This window comes from Perissodus microlepis, chromosome 22 (assembly GCF_051167445.1).
Source record: "Perissodus microlepis isolate ML-2025 ecotype Zambia chromosome 22, ASM5116744v1, whole genome shotgun sequence".
NCBI classification, from domain to species: Eukaryota; Metazoa; Chordata; class Actinopteri; order Cichliformes; family Cichlidae; genus Perissodus; species Perissodus microlepis.
This window is the reverse complement of record NC_140481.1, coordinates 27,185,148-27,209,357: the sequence shown is the minus strand read 5'-3', so window position 1 is coordinate 27,209,357 and position 24,210 is coordinate 27,185,148. Positions and strand designations below refer to the sequence as shown.

The window sequence follows — 24,210 nt, the reverse complement described above, 5'->3', positions numbered from 1 at the left end:
TATTTAACACAAGCATTCAAAGTGAAGACTACTCCAAGGTTCCCGATAGAAATTTTAGTAAAGTAATTTAGTGGTAAGGAGACCTGAAGTTTCCATGAGCTTCGCTAAGTTGGAGAAAAGTGGCAGCCAGCCAACCTTTAAGTCTAGGAACACATTGTGGCTTAAGGGAGATATATAACGTAGATTTCATCTGCATAGTAGTGATAAGAAAGGTCTTTATATGTTCTCAAATGTCTATGTTTCTTATCACTCAAAAGCCAGCAGATATAACAGAAACAGTACAATCAAGATGTTGCTGGAGACTCTAAGACAAAGTGATAAAGTGGAATGAGCGCTACAACGCCTGCCTGAAAAGGATCAATTATTAACGGTTTTTAGGAATACTTGTGAGATGGATCTATAACTGCCAAGAAGAGACGGGTCGAACTTGGAGTTTTTAAAAAGTGGCTGAATGACTGAATCCTTAAAATTACCAGGGACCTGATCAGAGACCAGGGAAGGATTCATTATAGTGAGCACATTTCATTCATTCATTCATTCATTTTTTATAGTGAGCTCCTATTCTTTTCACCTAAATGTGAAAAGAGGATGCTTTCATCGAGTCAGCTCAGATAAAGAAACACATTAGTCTTTCTAACATAACAGACGGAGCGAGAGGTAGAAAGAGACATGATGAAAGAAATGATGATGAAGGAAAATATTTCCCCAGACTTTGAAATGATTCCACTTTCATTTTAGAACAAAAATACTAATAGTGAGTAATCGTTTCACCTATTAATAAACACAGCCTTGAATTCCAGCCACACTTCTTCACGTAGGAAACATGACTGGAATGTCATGTCTTAAATAACATCTTATACAAACATATATCATCAACAAGCAGTCTGATAACAGGAGATAACCATGACATGCTTTGTTTGAAGGACACAATAGATATATATGCACAACTATTCAGAAATGTTGCAATCCCACATTACATACGTTACCTTACAAGAGAAACTACAGAGTAAACATAAATAATATAAACACACATGGATCTGTGAGGAAAAAATAATGTTACAAACAATCAATTTAAAGCTTACAGTTCAGAAGATTTAAATTCTTTTCGATCCAAAAATAATTTGACCTTTAAAATACAATTTAGACGTTACACCATACAAGTTAATAGTTTGTGTTTTATTAAAAAAATACTAGATCCAACAAAGAGCAACCAAAGCAATGCCAAGAACATATAATACCAGGATAAAAATGCAAGAAAGTGTATGTTGAGGGGTTAACCGTCACTGCTTTGAGACCACGTGCTGCTTTGCAATAATCCAGGGTGACTACTCTGTGCTCGGCTTTTCTAAAAGAACCTCTTTGTTCTTATTGGTTACACTCCTTTTCCTACAATTAAAGGAGGAAAGGTTTTCAGTATGAGTCATGCCAGATGCATGTCATCTTTTCCTGTTTCCAAAAAAAGTCTTTATTTGAGTAAAGACCAAAAAGAAAACCTTTTTCTTCTTTTTTTGTAATTCACAAGTTAAACATATTTGATGCTTAGTCTAAATGCGAAGGATCAGTAACTGAATATTTTCAGGTTACAACAATACAAAAGGAAAAAACGCACTTTCACATTTGAGTTACAAGCAAATCTCAGAAACAGTGACCTCTAGAGAGGGTTAGGTGACTTCTGCAGGATGAAGCTGCTGCTTCAGACTAAGCCACAGGTAAGCTGCAGGCATGACATTTGGGTTAAAGTGATCATGTGATTTTTATGCTCAGACAAGTTCACATGCCCTTATCTGCTGCTTATCACTGATAAAGCAGACTTCCAGGCTCTTTTTATTTTATCTGGCTGATAAAATAAAAGACAGCTTTGTGCTTCTTATCACTAGTTTTACTGAAAATCAGTAACATATACACAAAACCTCCAGGACACTGATACCATCATTGTGCTGTCTTTAAACCTCCAACTTGTCCAGACATGTTCACACTGCACCAGTGAAATAATCTCAGACAAAATAACAGGTTACATTAAATATTTAAGACTAGAATCAACAACTCACCTGACTTCATTTGCAGGAGAAAAAGGATAAAGTCAAAAAAGGCAGGTTTCATAAACTGTAACAGTCCTATTGGTTGATTTCCTTCATTGGATTAGTTGATAAAAATGAGAAACTGAGGTTGTCATTGTCTGATGATACTTTATATTCTTATTTAGTCTATTTTTTCCCAACAGGGATATTCATTACAGTTCACACACATTATTTTATAGTAGAAAGGAGAAAAACCAAGTGGCTTCCATTGATGATAAGGTTTGAAACTAAAATTAATCTAAATTTAAATGAATTTAGTGTATTGAGTCAATTTAAAGATTTAAAAACATAGAGACAACATGTACTCAGTTTAACACCTGGCTAAAACAGAAATTCTGGACAACGAGATCTTTGTCTGTTGGCTTGTTAGTTCTAACAGCTCCATTATCACCAAAGTCTTTTGCATTCAAATAAATGTCTCAGGTCACGTCACAGAACTCTATGCAGTCCTGTGATAAACTAATTACACCTCACCATTCAATAGCTTGTAAATGGCCTGCATTTGTATAGCGCTTTTCTAGTCCATAGGACCCCAAAGCGCTTTACACTACATTCAGTCATTCACCCATTCACACACTGGCGATAGCAAGCTACATTGTAGCCACAGCTGCCCTGGGCGCACTGACAGAGGCGAGGCTGCCGGACACAGGCGCCACCGGGCCCTCTGACCACCACCAGTAGGCAAACATGGGGTTAGTATCTTAGTACCCAAGGATATTTGGCATGCAGCCAGGAGGCAGCCTGGGATCGAACCACCGATCTTCTGATTAGTGGCTGACCTGCTCTGCCACCTGAGCTACAGACACCGCCAGGTGTAGAAGCACCTTTAGCAAATACAAGTGATTGTTTACTGTATGACTTTATCAGTCTCGGGTCACTGTGGATGAATTTTGGGCCACTCTTCTTCACAATAGTGCTTCAGTTCAATGAAGCTTGCGGATATTTTTTCATGTACAGTCAAATCACAGCATCTCAGTCAGTTTGAGGTCTGGACTATTTCCCTTTTGAGTCGTTCTTTTGTAGATTTGCCGCTGTGCTTGGGACCGTTGGGACAAGTCTGGTATGTTTTGGGTGTAAGACACAGTGCAGCTCAGTTAACATTTGCCTTAGAAAAAGGGCTGTGTCAACCATCTCTGGGAAAAGTTTCACTATGCTAGCTCAAAGCGGAAACAGTTTAGTGACAGCAGCTTCATTATATTTTACACGAAGACTCGGAAACCTGTCATTTCCATCCTGTGTTAGAAAAAACATATTTTATCACAACAAAGACAAATGGAAAACTTAACTTCAACAGTTTCCTGCTTAGATTGTGCAGCAGTGATAGGATCCAGGCATCAATCTCCATCTTAAGCAATCTTTTCCAGAATGAAAAAGCCCCCATCTACAGGGCACGAAAGGCCACTGAATGTTTTCATTCTTAAGAAAACCACAGTGAAATAATATGCAATGACCCAGAATGACTCAGCGGATCAACATGTTAAGGCAGTGCTCACTCAACACCTCGAGTAGAGTTCAGGTATTCAGACAAACCCTTCTGGCTGCAAGCCAACACCTTACAGTGATTACAATCCCTAAACAAATCTTTTAACCTGTTAAAGCCCCAGTGGTTTCCTGATCTCCTCCCTTTTGCACCCATCTTTGGGTGCATGGGTGCTTAAGAGGTTAATAATCATTATCTTTCCATTTTAGATAATGCAAGTCCTTTAAAACAAGACTAGTTCCTGTTTTATAATCTTTCTCTTGGATAATTGACAGTTTTATGATGAAAGCATTCTTGTCGTAGAGCTCTCGTGGAGATCGACTCGTTCACAAGTTCACTTCCTTGCTAACGTGTTGCTCTAAAAGATCTGTTAGTTTTTTTTAGTGAGAGATGTGAGGCCTATGTTTCAAACCAGATTTCAAAGGTAAGAGGCAAACCTGAAAGGTTATTCAACACGGTTAGTGATATTTTTATTACTGACCCGCATGCTGTCGCTTTTTTTTTTTTTTTTAAGATGTCGTGTACTTTTCAATAACAAACAGAAACAGTAATGTGAAAAATATAAATTCTCCTTCACCATCTTTGGTGTCTGTTTGCTTTGTCTGTTGTTTTAGAGAGTTGGTAAAAATCACTCATTCAATAAAAACATCCTTGTGCTCTCTTGACCTTGTACTTGCACCTTTGTCCAAAAATGTCTTTCAGTCTGTTGGCCTCTGTGCGCTCACTATAATCAATGCTTCATTGGTTTCCGATCCAAGTCCTTGCTTCTTTTCACATTTCTGTCACTCACGCTTAAAAATCATTCGTCTAATCAATTATAGATCAAATCAAAAAGTATTAATAAAAATTAGAAATGGTAAATGGCCTGCATTTGTATAGCGCTTCACACTACATTCAGTCATCCACCCATTCACACACTGGCAATGGCAAGCTACGTTGTAGCCACAGCTGCCCTGGGGCGCACTGACAGAGGCGAGGCTGCCGGACACTGGCGCCACCGGGCCCTCTGACCACCACCAGTAGGCAAACATGGGGTTAGTATCTTGCCCAAGGATATTTGGCATGCAGCCAGGAGGCAGCGTGGGATCGAACCACCGATCTTCTGATTAGTGGCTGACCTGCTCTGCCACCTGAGCTACAGCCACAGAAAACGATTGTTACCAAGTTCAGGTCCTCTTTCACATCTCGTCTATTGTGTGTGTCCTGTTTAGGGATCTTTATTGTTTCCTCTTCAGCACATTTTGAGCATTTATCAAAATTTCCAACACTGCTATGCAGATGACATTCAGATATATATCACTCTTAAGCTCCAAGATGTTTTCAAGCAGCAGATGTTGCACACGTACTTTAGCTCTATTAAAGGTTGGATGGTAAGTTTCATCCAACCTAATGAGGAGACGTCTTTGATGTGCCCCTGACAGATTTGCGCCTATGGTCATGGAAACTCTGGCTCCTCTCACCAAGCTGAGTTCCACTGTGCCGTGCTCTCAACTGAAAGTGATTATTTATGCCTTTATTTCATCATATTTGGATTACTATAAGTGTTTCTGTCAATCACTTTTATGCACAAACTCACCGATTCTTACCAGACTTGTATTTCTTTTAATAAAAATAAGCCATTTTGTCATTTTATGCAGTATTAAAATTTATTTTACTTTGACTTGTGGTCATTGAGCCGCTTTAAAAACAAATAAGCTTTTCCTTTGTTTAACCGAGGTCCTTTTACTGTATTAAGCAATTTCGTCATCCTGTATTTATTTTTCTGAAATACCTTTTTTAATATGTTGCTTCCAATTTCTGAACTTCTGAGATAAATTGAAAACATCTTATGAGCAAGTCCAATTTAGTGTATTTCTCATCATTCATATAGGTCCTCGATCCTTCAGACATCAGTGTGTGATATGTGGAACTGTTAAATATGAAGTCACTTCATTCCTCATTGCACACCATTACTGATACCCTGACTTTAACCCTAACCTTTTTATGTGTCACTTCAGGTTATGATATGTCAAACGACAAGCAACAAAGGTGCGGACACTCAATGGAAAATGTGCATGAAATGTCACGGTACTCCTTCACGATATTTTATGATTTTATTTCTCACATTAAAGGCCAAGTGAATTTCTCTCGAGTTAGAGACTTAAGTGAAAAACAAAATGCACAACATTTGATGATTGTAGAAAAGCAGGAAATTTATTAGAAGGGAAAACATGAGGATTGTGACAACAAGATGGCTTTGTTTATTCCTGTCATGATCTACTTGAAATAGAAATGTGCAACAAAAACCCCAAAACAACCTTAACTTATTCAGTCTAAGGAGTCCCCTCTTATTGCCTGCCCCTCCCCTCCGTTTTTCTGCCCACCTGAGCTGTTTGCCAGCTCCAGTCCTTCGCCTCGGTGGGCATGAAGCAGCTCTGAACTCAACCGGCTGGAAGACAAGGGGGAGAAGGAAAGAAAAGTTTTGAGTGAATTTCTAGAGAAAACGTAACCAGGCATGACTTCAAAAACAAAGCTTCCTCGGTCAAACAAAATGTACCTGCCTATCTCACAAGCCCATAAAAAAATGCATTTAAGGTGGACAAAAACATCCAGACTTCGAATCAGATTAAACTATAGCATATGTACATTTACAGCTTTCAAAGAGTGACAAAAGGCATTGGAGGCATCACAAAGCACGGCATGGAATATTAAGGTAAATTTAGCATGAAATCGTCTCATTGTGTTGAGCAACAGTCTGAAATCTGCCTCCCGGGAGCGCCGAACATCTGTTGTCGTTTTTCATCACAACAGCCGGGAGGAGACTAAAAATGCATCAGCATTCAAGGGAAAGAGGAAGGTAACACAGTCTGCATGCAAGAAGCTTCTACTGAACACCAGGTGACTACAGAGGAAGGAGGCGGCTCCAAAGGTCAAGGAGGAACAGAGGAGTGAAGGATGAACGCACAAAGAGGATACAACAGGAAAACCTAAAGGCTTTGTTGTTTGTAGAAGAACATTTTTAGAAAAAAAAAATGTTTTACAGCTAAAACTGCTTCAGCGAACATAAAAATAAGTGGAAACTACAGAAACAAGATGAGATGAAACGAGATTAAACAGTATTCTTTGGAAGTCTCTATTTAGTGTGAAGGCGTTCGTTTCTTTTACTGGTTTTGCTTTTAGATCACAACTGATAACATGTTTGATCTGAAACAGCCACCATCAAAACAAAACAACAACAAAAGGTTAAATATAAAATTCACCTTTGGGAGCTGCAGAAACAAAAAAGACTGAACTTAAAACATTTCCTTGTAGTATCTATTGTTAAGGTTTTTGCAATCGCCCTTCAGCTCATGTTTGATCCTTGTGACGTCACACAGTGATGTCAGTGCTGATGCTCAGAGAGCCTGAAGCACAGCAGAAACACAAGTTTAAAAAAAAAAAAAATAAAGTTCACAGTTAAAAATGTAACTTTTGATCTCCATTTTTCAGACCTCTGAAGTAAAAAAAATAAATAATAAACAGGCATCTTTAGAGGGGAAAAAAGGAGCTTGAGATGGCTTCATTGTAAAAAGCCATTTTCATACGAGTATGATTGATGTGCGTTTAGTTCACGAGTCTTTAATGTGGAACTGCATTGTATATCAACCCTGCAATAAGTGATTTTGTGCCACTTAGGGGCAGCAGACCCAAGCTGAATCACTATACACACTGACATACAGTAGTGTCTTTTCCTCATTTTCTGTCACATATATACAGCACACACTGTTGCAAATACACACAGCAAGCTCATTAAATATGGCCCGAATTTCAACTACTGCACGCATGTTTCTCCACATATAGCATATATTCATATCTTTAAAAGTCCCCAGACTTCACACAACTCCAAGTACTCCAATTCAGAGATGTTTCTTTGTACTCCTGGATCTGTTTGAAGCCATTGAGAGGAAATGTGTTTCATATAGTCTTCTCAGGCACGCAGAAGCCCCACAAAACTGATGCTCAAGCCTTGATTATGAGCTGATAAAAAGCAGGAGGAGATAAACTGGCTCAGTTCATACAGTGGATGAACTGAGCCCAGTTTAAGGTAAATATGAAACTGGAAATTAGCACAGCACGTCCCCTTTTAAGTCGATACAGTGACAGTAAGAAAATGCTTCTTTACACATCTTGCAGCCAAAGAACATTCAATCATTTTTTAAACTATATTTTGGTCTCGACCAACTCTAGAGGAAACCATCTTGCTCTTTATCTGCTAAACATTTCATTGCAAGTCTTAGTTATCTGTAGCTGTACAGGTAGTAGGTTTTGCATCAACAGATCCCTGCTTTGGCTGAAAAATTACACCTCAAGAGTGGCGAGGTGATTGTGTTTTATCATAAAACCTAATCATAGCCGCTAAAAGTCTTCATGTCTTCCCAGAACTCTTAAAGTTTGGTCATTGTTATTTTAAGAACTAACCACCAGAGAAAAACCCCAAGAGTGTTTTTTTTTCTAATTACCCATCGGCAGTAAACATGCTGACTAAACTCAAATGTCAGTTATCTGGTTGCGAATCAGTCATCACAGATTCAGATGTGAAATTATCTCACAGATTCTTGGAAGCGGTTCGAACTATTAAAATTCCAGGTAATTGAGGAGTCTTGTGGATCAGCGTCAAGGAAACAACATGTTGGAACCAAAACTTTGTAAATGCTGCAAAAATATTACTGGTATTAACAGGCTGAGCTGACATCATGCCAGAAAGTGAGCATCCTGTTTCACAGTTAAGTACATAGTGATTAAAAAATTAAAAGGTATTACGACATATTAAAGATGAAGTGTGTTCTGGGAAACAACTTGGGGGAAGGAAGTGTCCACTTTCCACTCCTGATTCATCACTTCTGTAGCAAACTATAATAGGAAACACAAATGAGGCTTGTTCTACACTTTCCCACATATCAATAGATCGGTATTTCTGGATCCACTGTCAAGCTGTTTCCCAGCTACTGCAACCAATTTCTCTAGACCCTGCCTGATAGTTGCATTCCTCCAGGCCTCTCCATCTTTAAGAGGGATGGGCATCACTACAAATCTTAGGAGTACTGCTCATCAATCCAGTATTTTTATCATTACTTCCAACCACCAAATGATCCAAAACCGATAATGGTAATTTCTGAGCAGCAGATCAGATGATGGTTTCAGCATCTCAAGAGTTTAAGAATGTACACACCTTTAAGACCTTTAAGGCTTTTAATCAGTAATCACATTTATATATTAGATAACTGATCATTTAGTTAGTGGTATGTGTGCCTCAGGCTGCTAGTATAACACACCTGGAGCAATTCCAAATGAAATACAAAACGAAAACTGTGCATTTCTCCGTGATTTCCGCATTTCTTTCGTGCCCTTTGATGGACTTCTGCTAAATGTTTTGATAGGCTGCTCATGTTTTTGCCTTTAAAGGTAAAAGACTTGTGGCGACAAGTACTTTCCAATATCACCTCTAGTGAAGTGCAATCATACTTTTGAGCTTTTCTCTCTGCCACCGTGCTGCACCACACCCAACGCGGGCAGCAATGTGTGGACGAGAGGCCAAAACTGAGAGAAAATGATGCGTTTTTAAATGAAAACTGATGAGCAAACTGATGTTCCAGTCTTGATCTGCTGACTCCGTTTAAAAACATTTTAAGTCCGTGTGTGTCAGACTGAGCAGATTTGTGACTGGTTCAGCTAACACGCTGGTGTTTTCACAGTTAGCGAGGGAAAAAGGCCCTCTGTGGAAAAATACGCTGACCTGACTGAAGTACACGAGGGAAAACAGCTTTAAACTCACACATAGGTGCATAAATTGTACTGCAAAACTCATTTTTGTATTTTTGGCAAATGTCGGCATTAAATTGATGCTAAACAATGACGCAACTTATGTCAGGTAAAACTCAACTTATAAGCAGCGTTTATTTTTTTGCCATTAGAGTTAAGTGGAAATCTGATTACCAGTGAGTCTCAGAGACACAGATGGCCTTGAGAAGTTCAAGCAATACTAAATATAAAAGTAGACTTTCAATCATACCTGTGTTTAGATCTGAGCGAGTTGTGAGTATCGCTGTTGATGCAAATTGCAGCAGTTGGGCACTACGGGGTTTTAAAGTACCTTAATTGTCTACTTGAGTGCGTCATTGGCCACGGGGCCAATCTGTGGCCAAGAACTCACCTCCTGTTTTCAGAACACACCTGAGGCTGTTGCCACAAACATTACTGTGCCTCAACTTTCACCCTGCTGCAGAGGTTCAGTCTGCAGACCTCTAAAATCAGAATATAATTCATACTATGACACACTCCACTTCCGGTTTTGCTTTTTCTTACACTTCAGATGCATTCAGGGACAAGAAGGAGCAGCAAGTACAGCTGGTTTGGAAAAACAGAAGATCTAATCTAACATTACGAGAAAAGGTGAAGGAAAAAAGGGCAAAGCCATTGATTAAACAAGAGCAAACCTGTCCAGCAAAGGCAAACAATATGCAACAAATGTCAATATTTTCGAAATGCGCTCTGGTGAGGAGCATCTATACAAACGTGCACGGCGTTCTGCACTGCTTAAATGTCAAAACCTTTTCACATCTCTACGGTGAAAGGTGTCAGCAGCAGCAGTGTGGTGCTAATCGATGAGCTCTATTTTGGCTTCTTCTGTGATGAAGAGTAACGAAAACGATTCTACATCCGCTCTGTTCCTGTAACATTGATGATGCATTGCTGCTGAATTTCTTGAGCCGTGACGGCACACCGAGTCTCCATCTTCCCCGTTTACACTTCACAAAGTTACATTTTGTTGCCACTCTGACACTCGATCCACTCTTGTATAATCTCCACCACGCGGGGGGAAAAAGAAAACAAAACAAAAACATGAAAACAGTCAGGTGAAGGGCAATGCGGCAAAGAAGGAAAACTTTAAATGAAGAACACTTGGTCTTTACAGGCTGTGGCACGAGCGGGCATTTCCGTGGCGGCGGAGAACGCGGCTACGATGGAGGCGAAGACGACGTTTGGGCTCTGGGCAGCGTCGACGGCCGTGTGCAGACCCCTGGCACTGTAGTACTGCACCAGAGGGGACGTCTGCCGGTGGTAGGCTTCCAGGCGCGAGCGCAGGGTGTTCTCGTTGTCATCGCTGCGGCGGATCAGTGGCTCACCCGTCACCTGAGTGCAGAGTAAAAAAAGAAAACACATAAGACGAATCAGAAACTCTGTGTTCTTCTGAGTTCGCGGATCTTTATCCCTTCTGCCTTCTTTCTTGCATACACAACGGCTTCTTCTTTGTTTCTACTCTGTAAGCGAGCAAAACAGGAGCTTTTGGAAATTTTTGCTTTATTTAAAAAAAAAAATAAAAATTGCATACAAAGTGTAAAGCACGTTAAAAGTAGAAATGCCCGACAATACGATCGGTTGTGCAAGAACTGATTAAAAAAATGTAAATATCACATGACTAATCCAAAATGCATACAATTTTACTTTACGAGATATATTATTGTTTCAGTCTATTTTATTGTACAGTCTTTACCTTACAACATAAAGTGAGTTGATGCAAATGTTGTTGTGATTTGGTGCTATACAAATAAAATATAATTGGACTGTAATTAAAAAAGTAATATCTGATTTAATATAAAGGCACAGCACCAATGAGTTCTCAATCCAAATTGGTTTTTTGTGTCAATATAGAGTTAAATGCAATGCATGCGCACGCATGCACGCACAAATAGTGCAGTAGGACTGGCATTAAGCCCCGGTCACTCATTGACCATTAAACATTGCTTTTGTGCACTGGGATGTCAACATAGCAACATGATCATTCACAGTCAGGTTTCTACCACATTGCCATAACTACAAAAGCTGTTGTTCCTCAAACTAATTTTTTTAAAAAGAAAAACAGCAGAAACAGGAATCAAAGCACCGACTTAGGATCTGATGTTTTTCTGCAGAATCTCTCCTTTAAGCTATCGCATTAATCTCCCCCTGTATTGGCTGTGAGTCCCTGTGCTCTGGCACTGATGTATGACAACAAACACTTGCAGAGACAGACCTGCTTGCAGACTCAGACTCGTGCCTGCTGTCAGCACCTGATTACAAAAGCTGGGAGGTGAACGACAAGCCGAAACAACTCCAAGGTGCAGCAGCAGTCATGTCCCACTTTTGAAACACTCGTGTTACACAGTACTTGTGGGTCCAGTCACACCTGACATTCATTACATGTAATGTTTCATGATTACCACATCACAACAGTGCAAGGTGCAAAATGTGTGCTCAAACGACACACACACATGAACCAGCTTGGTGCTAGTTTCTGCTACATTAGGTTCAACAGCACCTTAAACATCTGCACACACAGACTGAATTGTTGCAATTTTCACTAAAGCATAAAACTGTACAGTCGTTGGAATGTCAAGTATAAAACCCAAAGGAGAAACTGAATAATTAAAATTAAGTCTCTCTGCTGCACATTCCTTAATCCACAGAAATCTACTCATGGGAAAAACAGCAGACAAACTCAGGAAAATGTCAAAGCTCTCTACAGCTGTTTCTCCGTATCTTCAACAGCAGAAAGAAACATGAGATTATAACTTCCAGTCATATTGCTTCCCCTTTTCATGCATGTGTGCAGATGGAGCATGGTTAAGAAAAAACCCCAAAAAAAACCCCTTCAACTTGAGTTTATTTGAAGACCAGACACTCCTAATGCGACTCATGTCACTTTATTAGTAACAGGATGTGTAAAAATGAACATCGAATACTACATTTCAAAGAGGAAACATGCCTCATGTATACAAACACATTTTTCTACACATTAGTGGTTCTTATCTAACATTCACACACTTATACTCCAATGAATGCATTGGAGAACAACTTGCCCAAGGACACTTTTGGCATGCAGACTGAAGCAGCCAGGTATCGAACCACAAACCTTAAACCCTCCATGCACATAAACAGAGGTAGTGTTTGTAATTTGGTAGTCCTTGTTCTGCCCTACAGCCACCTGAACTTGTTTTCCACCTGCAGCACATTCTGATTAAAGAAGCCCTCCAGTCTGCTGAAGAGCAGACAAACAATTACAGTCACAGCTAAAGTGCAGGTGGAATCTGAGTACGGTGGACTGTTGAATCAGAAACTCTTTGTAAAGCAGCCAACTGATATCATGGACTACCACAATGGAGACGTAAAGAGTGGAAAAGTGTTTAAGGAAAACATGAGAAAAGACACACTGGCTGGCAGGCAGCGACTCAGCTTTTGGGTATCGGTGAAGACCTGCTAACTGTTCATCATCTCTAAAGTTTGATTAAATTCTGACAAACACTGTCGGAGTACTGGTTCTTGTGACGCGTGGGTGGATGACAGATAGCTCATTTTATAAGCTCATCAGTCCTTAACATAGATGAGCTAAATATAAGTCAGCAAAGAGACTTGGGGAGGTGTTAAGCTACCCAAGCGGTCTCTGTATGATAAACCCAGACATGGTCAACGCCCAACTTGTTCTACTCACACACTGGTTGAACTCTACTTTGAAGCACACCACCATCTCACACTATTAATATAATTAAAGAAATGAAACTCTTTGTTTAAACCATTATTATTAGTTATAATCACAATTTCTACCGTCATGTTTCTAGAAAGCTTCACACTGACCTTTTTCCAAACAGCAAATGAACTTCAGGTCTTTTTTGGTAGGCGCATTTGTGCGTGAAATGTGTTTTTTAACCATCATAAAATTAAATTTTGCCATCTGCCAGGCTGAAACAACTTGTTAGCACTTCATTATTTTAAAAACATTTTTAAAAATCAAGTTAGTAGATGGCTGTTTAAACAAAGGAGGCCTAATACATGACCTTTGGTCTTTTATTTAGTAAATGTGTCATAATCTCCTGTTGCAATAGCGCAGACAAGAAACTCGCCGTCGTCACACAAATTTTATTCAGTTGCAAGTTCCCACATGCAGTAAATAAAATAAAGGAGTCAAGTATTCAACCCAATACTGAGTAACAGCCAGTGAAAAGTATTTGCCCCCTAAACCTAATGACTGGTTGTGCCATCATCAGCAGCAAGAACTGGATTTAAGTGTTTGTGATAACTCGCAATGAGTCTTTCACATCGCTGTGGAGGATATTGGCGCACTCTTATTGTTGCCACATTGGAGAGTACAAGAATGAACGTCCTGTTTATGGTCCTGCCAAAACATCTCAATCAGGTTTATGTCCGGACTTTGACCAGGCCACTGCAAAACATTTTTTTAATTTTTGAGCCAATAAGAGGAGGACTTGTTGGTGTGTTTCAGATCATAGTCCTCCTGCTTAACCCAAGTAACCCAGGGCACAAAATGATGGCTTGACATTCCAGGATTTTCTGGTCAGGAGCAGAATTCATGTTTCTATCAGTTACGACAAGTCATCCAGGGCCTGAAGCATCAAAGCAGACCATCACACTACATCATGTTTGTCTGCTGGAATGGTTAAAAAAAATAAAAAATAAAATGCCATGTTCATTTTACTTCACATGTAACAGAATTCAAACCTTTACAAAATTTGACTTTTGTCTCATCAGGCCACAGGATATTTTCTCTAAAGTCTTGGGGATCATCAAGATATATTTGCTAAATATCAGACGAGCCTTTTTTGTTCATCTCCCGCGGATGCCACTTTTTCCCAGTCTCTTTCTTATTGTTAAATCGCTATGTTGGTGCACCACTGTTCCAAATTGACTCCACTTTCGGATAATGGCTCTCACCGTGGTTTGCTGGATTCCCAAAGCCTTAGAAATAGTTTTGTAACACTTTCCAGACACAGACTTTGTTTCTCGGTTGTTTCTTTAGACACATCTTTAGGCAAGACGTGTTGCTTGTGATCATGATGCAATCTTTTAGCCTACTTTGCTTTATCAGAGAGGTTGAAGTGATTTTTTGATTCAGTAAGTGTGGCAATAATGAGGTCCGGGTGACGAAGCTGAATCTGAACTCCGCTTTCCACAGAAAAATCTGGTTTATCACAGTTAATTCATGATTTTGGGGGGCGTCGTTTACTTTTCCACACAGGGTCAGGTAGGTTTGGATAGGTTTTTTCAGGTAATAAATGAAATCATCATTTAAAAACAGCATTTTGTGTTTATTCTTGCCATCCTTGCATAACATCAACATTTGTTCCAGTTGATTTGTTTGCTCCACTCGTTTGTGATACATTTTGTTCTTTAAGAGCAGATTAGTGGCTCTATTTAACTGAGAAAATGTACTGATTAATCTAAAATGCATGGAAACACTGATCTAAATCTTTCTGCTGGATTCTAGGCTGGCAGTCATTTTCGGGGGGTGGCAGTTTAGCCAGAAATGGTTTCTAAGTGGGTGGAAAGTACTTACGTCATCCTTCATGGGTTCTTTGGGGGGGTTGAACTCCTCGTGGTAGGAGCGGCCGCTCGGCTGATGAATTAGTCTGGGGAAACAGAGGGAAGATGGTAAGCGGAAACAGAGCACAGGACAAGGACGTTAAAGAAATCAGAGCAAGAGCGAAGGAGGTTTGACAACCACGGTGACTCATTAACTACTTAACTGTCCTTTTTTCCATCCCGCATGATGCCCTTGTCCTACTTGGGCTCGAAAAGGCAGCAGCCTCTTCAAAAAGGACCCCCACAGAGAGAAAGATGACTCTCTGTAAACTAGATATGCTTTCTACTCAGCGTGACGTGTGAATAATGTGGAGTGGGTATAGTGAAGAAAGGGGACACCAATGAATAATTCCACACAGAGACTTTCGAAAATTTTGACAAATGTTCAGATGAATGTCTGAAGAGACGTCTGCGTGTGGGTCAGCTTCAATTCAGGGCTCAGAGTCTCATACTGAGTGTTCTGAGACTTGTTTTGTAGATCATTAGACGTATTAATGTACTGCATAAGAACAAAAGTAAAAGGAGAGAAACACACCAAAGAAAACAAGAAGTAACAATTGTAACTTTTTGTCCAGTTCTCTCTCATTTCAACATGTACAGTTTATGCAAACATTAGGTGAGACCAGAAATGCAAATCTTGTAACAGTATGTATAGCAATGTAATAGGGATAGAACGAGGAATGAATAATGATGAATCAGAATTCAGAATAACTGATGCATTGTTTTGAAATGTACCAGAATAAACTCCATTACTCGCATGCATTTCCAGTTTACTTTGAACCTCAGTGACCTTCACATCTAAGTTATACAGCAACACCACAGGAGTTACATGTAACCGCAAACCCCTGTGGTGTTGGCGACATACATAGGTGACACGCGACCAAAGTTCACTGCAGATGTCTCAATCAGACATTGCAGCTTTCAGCAGACTAGCATTCTGGATATAGCTAACTGACAAACCCATGAGTACATGGCTGATTACCAAATTACTACATAATCCACATTAAAGATACTTTAGTAAACTTTCATTTATAGTTACAGAAATACAAAAGGTAAAATTAACAGCACATTAATATGAACATCACAAAGTGCTTCACAAAAAAATGATAAAACTTTAAAATAAAATGTTACCACTATGAATATAATTTGTTCTACTGATATTCAGTTCCTAAACCATGTGCGGACACTTATTGGAGCTGGTATACTGAATATGGATGCCCTATTACACATTCAGCAGATGCAGACTGACATTTTGAATGACATGGCCACTCGGTGGATGCAAGCATTAAAATCCATTCTTTTGTTAGCTTCTTCCTATGATTACAATATCTGCCTCTTCAGCTGCAAAATGCTGTGTGTTCATCACCTAGTTGCCAACTAGGGCTGTGCGATATGACCAAAATCTCATATCCCAATATAAGACATTTATCGTCCGATAACGATATAAATCACAAAAATGTAACATTTTCTGTAAATTCTGTGAATCTTGGGCAGCTCGACTTGCGGGAAGTGTTTCCAGCTGGGCGTCGTGTACCTGCAGTCGAGTGTTTTAACTGATGCATGAAACTTTTTAGACATAAGTAGTAACGGCCGCCGTTTTCTTTGTGAGTATTTATTACACGGCGTGCTGCGGGGAAAAGCCTGTTCTAACGTTTGAGTCTAAGGTTTATTTTTTAGCACCTGGCGGCTCTTTTTTGCTTCGTAAATACTCTGCATCTTTCACGTGATTCTGTTTATTTTGAAAAGTCTCAACAGGATCTTGAGCTTTATTGTGAAAGGTTTATGTGGAAAATAAACAAGCGGACACGCGGTGGTTTTACCGTTGTTGTTGCTAACGACAAGGCATAAAAACAAGCGCTTGTCTGTCTGATGAAAAAATATTGCCGTAAACAGTTTATTTTGCGACACCACGAAACAAACGATAGCGTAAAATGAAACGATAGACGTTTTTATATCGTCATCCGATATATATCGTTATATCAAACAGCCATATTGCCAACCTTATTTTCTGTTTAGACACAGGCTTATTAGTGGTTAGGGGATCAACAAAATCAAGAGACTACTCTGTGGGCTCATCACCTGGTAAATAGTAGCTGTGTTTACATTGAAAATCTTAATTGTGGCTGCTTGAGAGCCATGAATTAGATCAAAGTTATTCAGATATTAGAGTATCATGTTTTTTTTTCTCTGCGCACGTGTCTCTTTAGAGTTAAAATCTGGAACCAGATCATAGAACCTAAAGAAGGAAAGAAGGTGACTGGACTTCTTGGACGTTTTACGTCTCATTCGAGAACGTTCTTCAGTTCTAAAACCAAATGGTGGAGAGTACAAAGCATTTAAAATCTAGTTGTTGACCCACTATTGATCATGTGGCTCATCACATGGGTCAAAGTGTAAAAAAAAAAAAAAGGCATAAGTCATTATCAGCAGCTGATACGGACACAGGCTTTCTTTCTAAGCTCTTTAGAGTATCAGCCAGGCACTGAGCAGCTTTGGTATTCAGCATGTCCCATCAGGGACGGACACGTCGACTTCTCCAAGAATTGAATCTGCAAACCTTCTTGCTGCAGATGCTCAATCACCTACAGGCTACTTTTTGCTAATCATGTGCGTTCATGCTCCATTTCTCCTTAACATTATCTCACTGTCCCAGAACCTCCCGTCCACATAAATCAATCTACTCTACCTGAGTGGGTTTAACACGCTGACAGAATGAGGAGCTGCTCACTCGAAGGAAAATCACCAACTTGCCCTTATTGTCCACTTGCTACCCGCCTGAGAAATAAACCACACTCTTTCTCTGGTCTTGAATAAATCATTTTCTGTCATACCTCTGTCAGTGCGCCCCAGGGTGGCTGTGGCTACAATGTAGCTTGCCATCACCAGCGTGTGAATGGGTGGATGACTGGATGTGTAAAGCACTTTGGGGTCCTTAGGGACTAGTAAAGCGCTATACAAATACAGGCCATTTACCATTTACCATACTGACTCCCACCTGCCACAGATCCTGCGAACCAGCAGAGAATCATCGACGGAGAACTCGATCACTGAGTCCAGCTTCTCGTCTCTCTTGTCCAACAAGTCGTCCAGCTTGAAGAGACAAACACAGGAAGTCAAACATAACTAAAATCTGCTGTAAAGTACAAACTGACTTTTTTGACAACCGACTGTATAACACTAATGACATAAACCTGAAAACAGTAAACTTTAATAAAAGCTTTGTTTTTCTCTGTGAAGTTTGAAGAAACTTTAAAAAAAGTAGATGAGGACAATGTTCACAAAACCCTTTTAAACAGATTAATTATGCCACTTAAAACTATTTGCATCCATTAATTTTGGCCTGGTTATTCTGAGTTCTAGGTTTAATATATTTGAGAAAGTAATTTTAGAGTTTGTGTGTGTTATCAATTTGTTAGGAAAGTTGAAACTGAAAAAAGAAAATGAAATGTAGACACTAGAAAAAGTTGCATTTCCTGTGAAAATGCAGTGTGAATGCCGTGTAGTGGAATCTGCTGAAAACAGCAGAAGCAGAAGTGTCTGCTGAAAAGAGGCGAATAAGCTGAAGTTTGTGCTAAAAGAGGTGAAGAAGCTGAAATTTTTGCTGAAAAGAGTTAAAGAAGTTGAACGGTCTACTGAAAATAAAATGTTGCCATGAGTAGGATTCGAACTAGGGCCTCCCGCTCTCGGAACGGCTGTTCATCTCACTGAGCTAAAACACAGCTCACCTCGGCGAGCTAAACTGGTGATCACACTTGTAATGTGGTCCATTCATTTTAATGGGGCAAAAATGGCATAAAAAGCTTAATATTTCAAAAAGTATAAAAGTTGTGAGCACCAAAAGCTGAAAAAGAAACCTACCAGCATGCTCAGTTCTCATGAATCAACATTAAAACTAGTTTGTTTAATCTCTTCATTAGCCAATCTGTATTTAAAGTAAAGCAAACTGCACGATGCTCAAGAATTATTAAATCAACATTAAAAACGCACCAAAACACTAATAAATTAAGTCCTCACCATCTCTGCTTGTTTGACCGTTCGGGGGAATCCATCCAACAGGAATCCGTTCCTGCAGGCCGGCGACTCAAGGTTCTTCTCTATGAGCTCCACGACCATCTCATCACTGACCTGCAGGGACACAAAAACTCCTCTATTTATCAAGCAACAATATTTTGGCCTCAGCTAACGATACTGATTTTATACATTTATTTCATGTCAATACAAAATCTTTTTATACAGCAACAGGAAATGGATATTAAAGTGCACAAATATGAGCAAACAGCACCAAACAGTGAGAGTCAAATACAGATGGCAGAAAATCACACCAGGAACCTCGGTTACATGCTGGGAGATGAAACGGAAACAAAGAGCTCTGCAGCAGCTGCACAAACATGTGTACAGCGCTGGACACAAATATAGAGGAAAACACACAGACGCCTAGAAATGTTACAGAAGTAAATTTTGACATAAAAGAGATTTATATGGCCACAGAATCACAAACAATTTATTATGATACAGAATAAAATGGCTTTAAAAATCAACAAGTTTCTCATCCCAACACCACTTCCCCATTCAAAACAAAAAAAATCTTGGGGTTCATTGTTCTGTATTAATTTGTGCCTCTCATATGTAAACAGTTATATACACAAGTCAGGTCAGCAGAGCATGTCCACCATAAAAGTATAACATGATTTTATAGGTGAATCTGATCCAGTCTCAAATTTTAAAATAGTCATTGTCAAGTTCATTGAACTTGATTTAATAAATCTCGATTTGAATGCTACATACAGATCATGGATTGGAGCGTAGTCTTGATAGTGAACATGCAATTGGTCGCATTGGTCCAAGCATCGCCCGCCTAGACACCAACTACAGGTGCTCAATCCCACATTCAGAGCGCCTGTCCATCTGCCTGCGGTTAGTAAAAGTGTTTTATACGGTAGTCCTTTATTGATACCTGCTACCTGATATATTCTCATTTGAAGTCCCAGCGACTTCCCCACAACGACTCTTTTAAGAGCCACCCATAAACCTCTAAAGAGCGTTCCTACCTTTTTAAAATGTTCTTAATAAATGGAGCTTGCCTCCAAAATAAACTAACCTCTCTTTATTCTTTTAAATAATTGGTCTTCACTATGTTCCTATATAGTAGTATATTTTTTCTTTAGTATAATATGAAATAAATTCCACATGTGTCAAGTTGTCTGTCAAGTTTGCTGTGTAGTAGAACCGAGACATTAGTCATTACAAAAATTTATTTGAAATAATATTACAATTCTCGGTAGAGAAAGCAGCTGGTGTCGTACAGCTCCGGGTGATTGGCTACAGCGTTGATGAGCCTTTCCTCCATATTGAATGAAGAATGAATGGCTTTGGCTGGACCTGCCCCTTTGAACTAGGTCAGAGAATCACGTCACCAGGTTCCTGATTGGTTGTCGCGGTGCGACTTGACACTGGAGTTCAGATCTTCCCAACTCGAGCGCGATACGCGCGAATGCACAAAATGCACCACACAAACTGCCGCGCATATTTTTTTCGCGACGCAAATCTGCTTCTGAATTTTCGCGGGACCTACAGTCGCGCTTCGTCACGCTCCTCCATTGACTTTACATGTATACCTGACGTTCTGGTCGTGTCTATTGCGTTAGGTGTGAACGCACCATTAGTTTTGTTTTAGCATTGTTGTTGATACAGTTATGTGGTTTTAATAAACTCTATTGGAACCATCACTGCAGAAAAGGAAGGAAGGAAGTAATTGTAATATAAGGAAAACATGAGATGTCATCAAAGACTCGGGATGACGAGCTGCAAAGTCAATAAAAACCTCAGAGGAGACAAATGGACAGGGAGAAAAGTATATAGAGAGATCATGAATAGAAGAGCAGTTACCAGTTTGCCAGAATCCATCGTCTCCTTAAGCCTCTTGCCGAGCTCGGAGCCTGAAGCCACCATGGCCCTCAGCATGTCTCCAGTAGCCAGGTGGCAAACACAGTATTTCTCTGCTAGCCGAGGGGCCTGCAGGGGAGAGAAAGTGTTTTTTAATATGGAACTATTATTCATCACTACCAAACACCAACTGAAGGAAATATTTGGCTGTTGACCTAAACACTGATGAACAAATACTTCCTGCACCACTGACAAATAAAACTATGATGTAGGTTTCTGAGCATAAGGCTCTGAAAAGATAGTTTTCAGCACCACAGACTGATCTGTGGAGCTCTCGACCTTCTAGACAGCGTAGCTTTCACTTTTTCAACTCATCTGAGGATTAAAGATTAGAAGACATTCTCTTTATATGTTGTAACTAATGAAGTCAAAGGTTATAATTTATATAAGCTCATTAAAATCATAACAGAGTGAAGATCCTTAACCAACAAAGGTGTGCTTAATTCATTTAGACAAGGCCTCAACTGCAGTAGAGCATATGCTGCATAGATGCCAGCAATGTCCAATACTTCAACATCTCCAGCTAACAATTATTTTCACCACTGACCGATTCATACTATTGATTATTCATTTAGTAAAATTGATAATTTAGGGAATCTTGACATATCCTGAAGAAAAGAAAAAAAATTACATTTTTAAATGAGCCAGAACCAACAACTATCATTCCTGCTTGTGCACAACATAATTAATCATTTTCCTTTTTATTTTCACACACCTACACATAACGCTGTTTTAACTCTGTGTTGTTGTTGTTTTTAATTGTCTTAATTAACCTTTAATCTCTTTTGGTAAGCACACTGAGTGTACATGTAACGAAACGTGTTATAGAAATAAAATTGACGCTGAAGCTTTATTTAAAACACTTGATCGCTCCAATATCGGTGATACTAAAACGGGGTTTGCAACAGAGTGCTTTTGGGTAAACAAAGCACTCAAAACAAATGACAACACTAAACAAATCAGAGCGCAAACACATGGATCTATTCTGACAGCACGTGTCTGTGCTATCAGACACGTCCATGTGCCTGATCAGAGACGACTGCACAGTGAACCGCAAGACACAATGACGAAGGTCACACTGAGACAGACATCTGCAACAGAAATTCTACCGAGTTACGTAACTGCGACACTGAAGCCTTACATGCCAATGAAATGCTGAAGAAATTCCAGTTTTGCACAATATAATTCTAAGAAAAACCCACTGATATGCAACTGGTCTTCTCAGACTTCCATCTGAGTTTTCTCCACACTAGTATTTCTGTATCACTGCTGCAGCTCTGGTTGCAGGCTCCTGGGAGGTTTCTCAAGTACTGAATGTTGGCTATTGTTTCTAATTTACAACTGATGTATTTATATGTGAAGATGACTTAGTAAAATCTGAAAAAATTAGAAATGGAGTACTATTCTGAACGATAAAGTTAAAAATAAAAAAAGCGACTGTCTTACCTGGTAAATGTTTTTATTGATCATTTAGTTAAGGAATATGAAACTAAATGATTTATTTTCACCACAATTTTACAACAATAAATACAGTCAAAAGAAAATATTCACATGTAAATATCAAGAACTGTTTTCAGCATTATTGAGAACAATTCACCTGTCAACAACAACAACAACACAACGTTATTTAAAAAACCCCCACAGATGCTCCAAGTTTTTAAGGAGAAACAATAGGAAAACTAATTTTAATAACAAGGTATTAAACTGAATCTGCAGGTTTTTATAAATATGGGTTTGTACTTTTCCTGCTGCTTCATATATCATATAAAAAGTTTTTGTTTCAGTTGTTCACTTAAAACAATTTTATGCTTCTGTAGCCTGTAAACAGCATAATATACTCAATATATAATAACAAATGTATAAACTGCTTTTGGAAGGAGTCCAGTATTAAACTTTTATTTCGAAATAGCACCAAAAGAAAAAAAAAAGACAAACACATTAAAATAGCTGTAACAAATTTGGCTGGTAGAGGTTTCGGCATGCACTTCACTGTGAAGCTAAAAGCAGATAATGCATTGAAATTTCTCAGAAACTCAGACATTAATGAGGTCGTTGTGAGAGTAAATTTTATTATTACATAGAGGATTAGAACATATACCTAGAGATAAAAAGACTGACAGCTGGCTCTAAAGCCTGGCAGGCTAGCATTAGCACCGACCATGCGCCTAGAGTGCACTACTTATATTTCAGGCTAGCTGCTAACAGCTAATGCTAGCTCATTAGCTCGTCTGGATATTTCTGCTCTCACCTGAGTCCCCTTCCCAGCTCCAGGAGGTCCAAGAAGGATGGCACGAATGCCGTCCTGCACATCGGCTATCGCCTCCTTCAGCTGCGTGCTGGGGGCCATGTCAGGACCTGGGGGGGCACCGCGGCAGAAACTTTAATAAAGTCCGTCGGTGTAGTCCTGGGTAGACTTCAGCCAAGTTGGCTAGAAAAGGAAGGACCGCCGCATTCTCTTCCGCTACAATGCATAAACCCCGCCCCTTAGACTAGTGCGCTTGATTGGCTGTCAGACTGCTCTATCACCAGAACAGCTGAATGACTTGCTCAGGGCTCTGTCTATCACTACCTGTGCCAGCTGATTGGATAGAATTCGTAAAACACCTTGTGTAACTTACGAACAGGGCTTCAATAGAAAATGCCAATTGTAAAACAAATAAACAAAGCAGAAAAAACAACAACAGAAAAGTATGATAGTTACTTGAAACTGACGTTGAATTAAAAAAAAAAAAAACTTACCAGAATGAACACTAAACTAGAGTGCCACATAAAATAAAGGTTACACATTTATTTGTTTTATCCTTCATAATTAAACATTTCCTTTTGTTTTGCGGATTGTTTTTTTTAAATATATAATTAGTATAGTATTGTTTAATGGTATTTTAAAATTGAATGACTGATTTTTGTGACTAAATTGACATAAAGTTTACACAAATGTTCACTGTTAAAACTTTTAACAACAATAATTAATATATCAATATATTGTTCCATAATTTATCCGACCATCCTCTTCTTAACAATCCAGTGTTGCTGGGGCATATCCCAGTTGCCACATAGTGTGAAGCAGGGTACACCCTGGAAAGGTTGCAATCTGTCAAAGGGCTAACACATAGAGATGAGGAGTGTCTCTGATCACCCCAATCAGCCGTGGCAGATGGCAGCCCCTTCATGGGCTTGGTTCTGCTAAAGGATTCTTCCTGTTAAGAGGGAGTTTTTCCTTCCCACTGACACCAAGTGCTTGCTCATATAGGGTCATCTGATTGTTGGGATTTTCTTTGTGTTTCTGCAGGGTCTTTACCTCACAGTGTAAAGTGTATTTAGGCAACAGTTTTTGTGGTT

General features: G+C 39.3%; 1 protein-coding gene across 2 annotated transcripts; it reads right to left on the bottom strand.

Annotated features, from left to right (window-relative positions):
- Positions 1 to 5,724: 5,724 nt before the first annotated feature.
- On the bottom strand, positions 5,725 to 23,320 carry ak2 (adenylate kinase 2). Of its 2 annotated transcripts, XM_084919394.1 has the most exons (7): positions 23,120 to 23,319; positions 20,815 to 20,940; positions 18,943 to 19,053; positions 17,924 to 18,018; positions 14,903 to 14,975; positions 10,488 to 10,707; positions 5,725 to 5,986 (listed from the first exon to the last, which is right to left on the bottom strand). In XM_084919394.1, the coding sequence occupies exons 1-7, from the start codon at positions 23,216 to 23,218 to the stop codon at positions 5,979 to 5,981; spliced, it is 732 nt and encodes a 243-aa protein (XP_084775520.1). In that variant the 5' UTR covers positions 23,219 to 23,319; the 3' UTR covers positions 5,725 to 5,978. The 2 variants fall into 2 exon arrangements, with proteins under 2 accessions (XP_084775520.1, XP_084775519.1); XM_084919393.1 differs by having other exon boundaries at positions 5,725 to 10,707; positions 23,120 to 23,320.
- Positions 23,321 to 24,210: the final 890 nt, after the last annotated feature.

Coding starts and splice junctions, on each gene's coding strand:
- ak2 (XM_084919393.1), bottom strand. CDS start 23,218: ATGGCCCCCAGCACGCAGCTGAAGGAGGCGATAGCCGATGTGCAGGAC. Junction 20,941..23,119: donor GAGCTGGGAAGGGGACTCAG/GTGAGAGCAGAA, acceptor TCTCCCCTGCAG/GCCCCTCGGCTAGCAGAGAA. Junction 14,976..17,923: donor GTTCGCAGGATCTGTGGCAG/GTGGGAGTCAGT, acceptor CTGTTTCCCCAG/ACTAATTCATCAGCCGAGCG.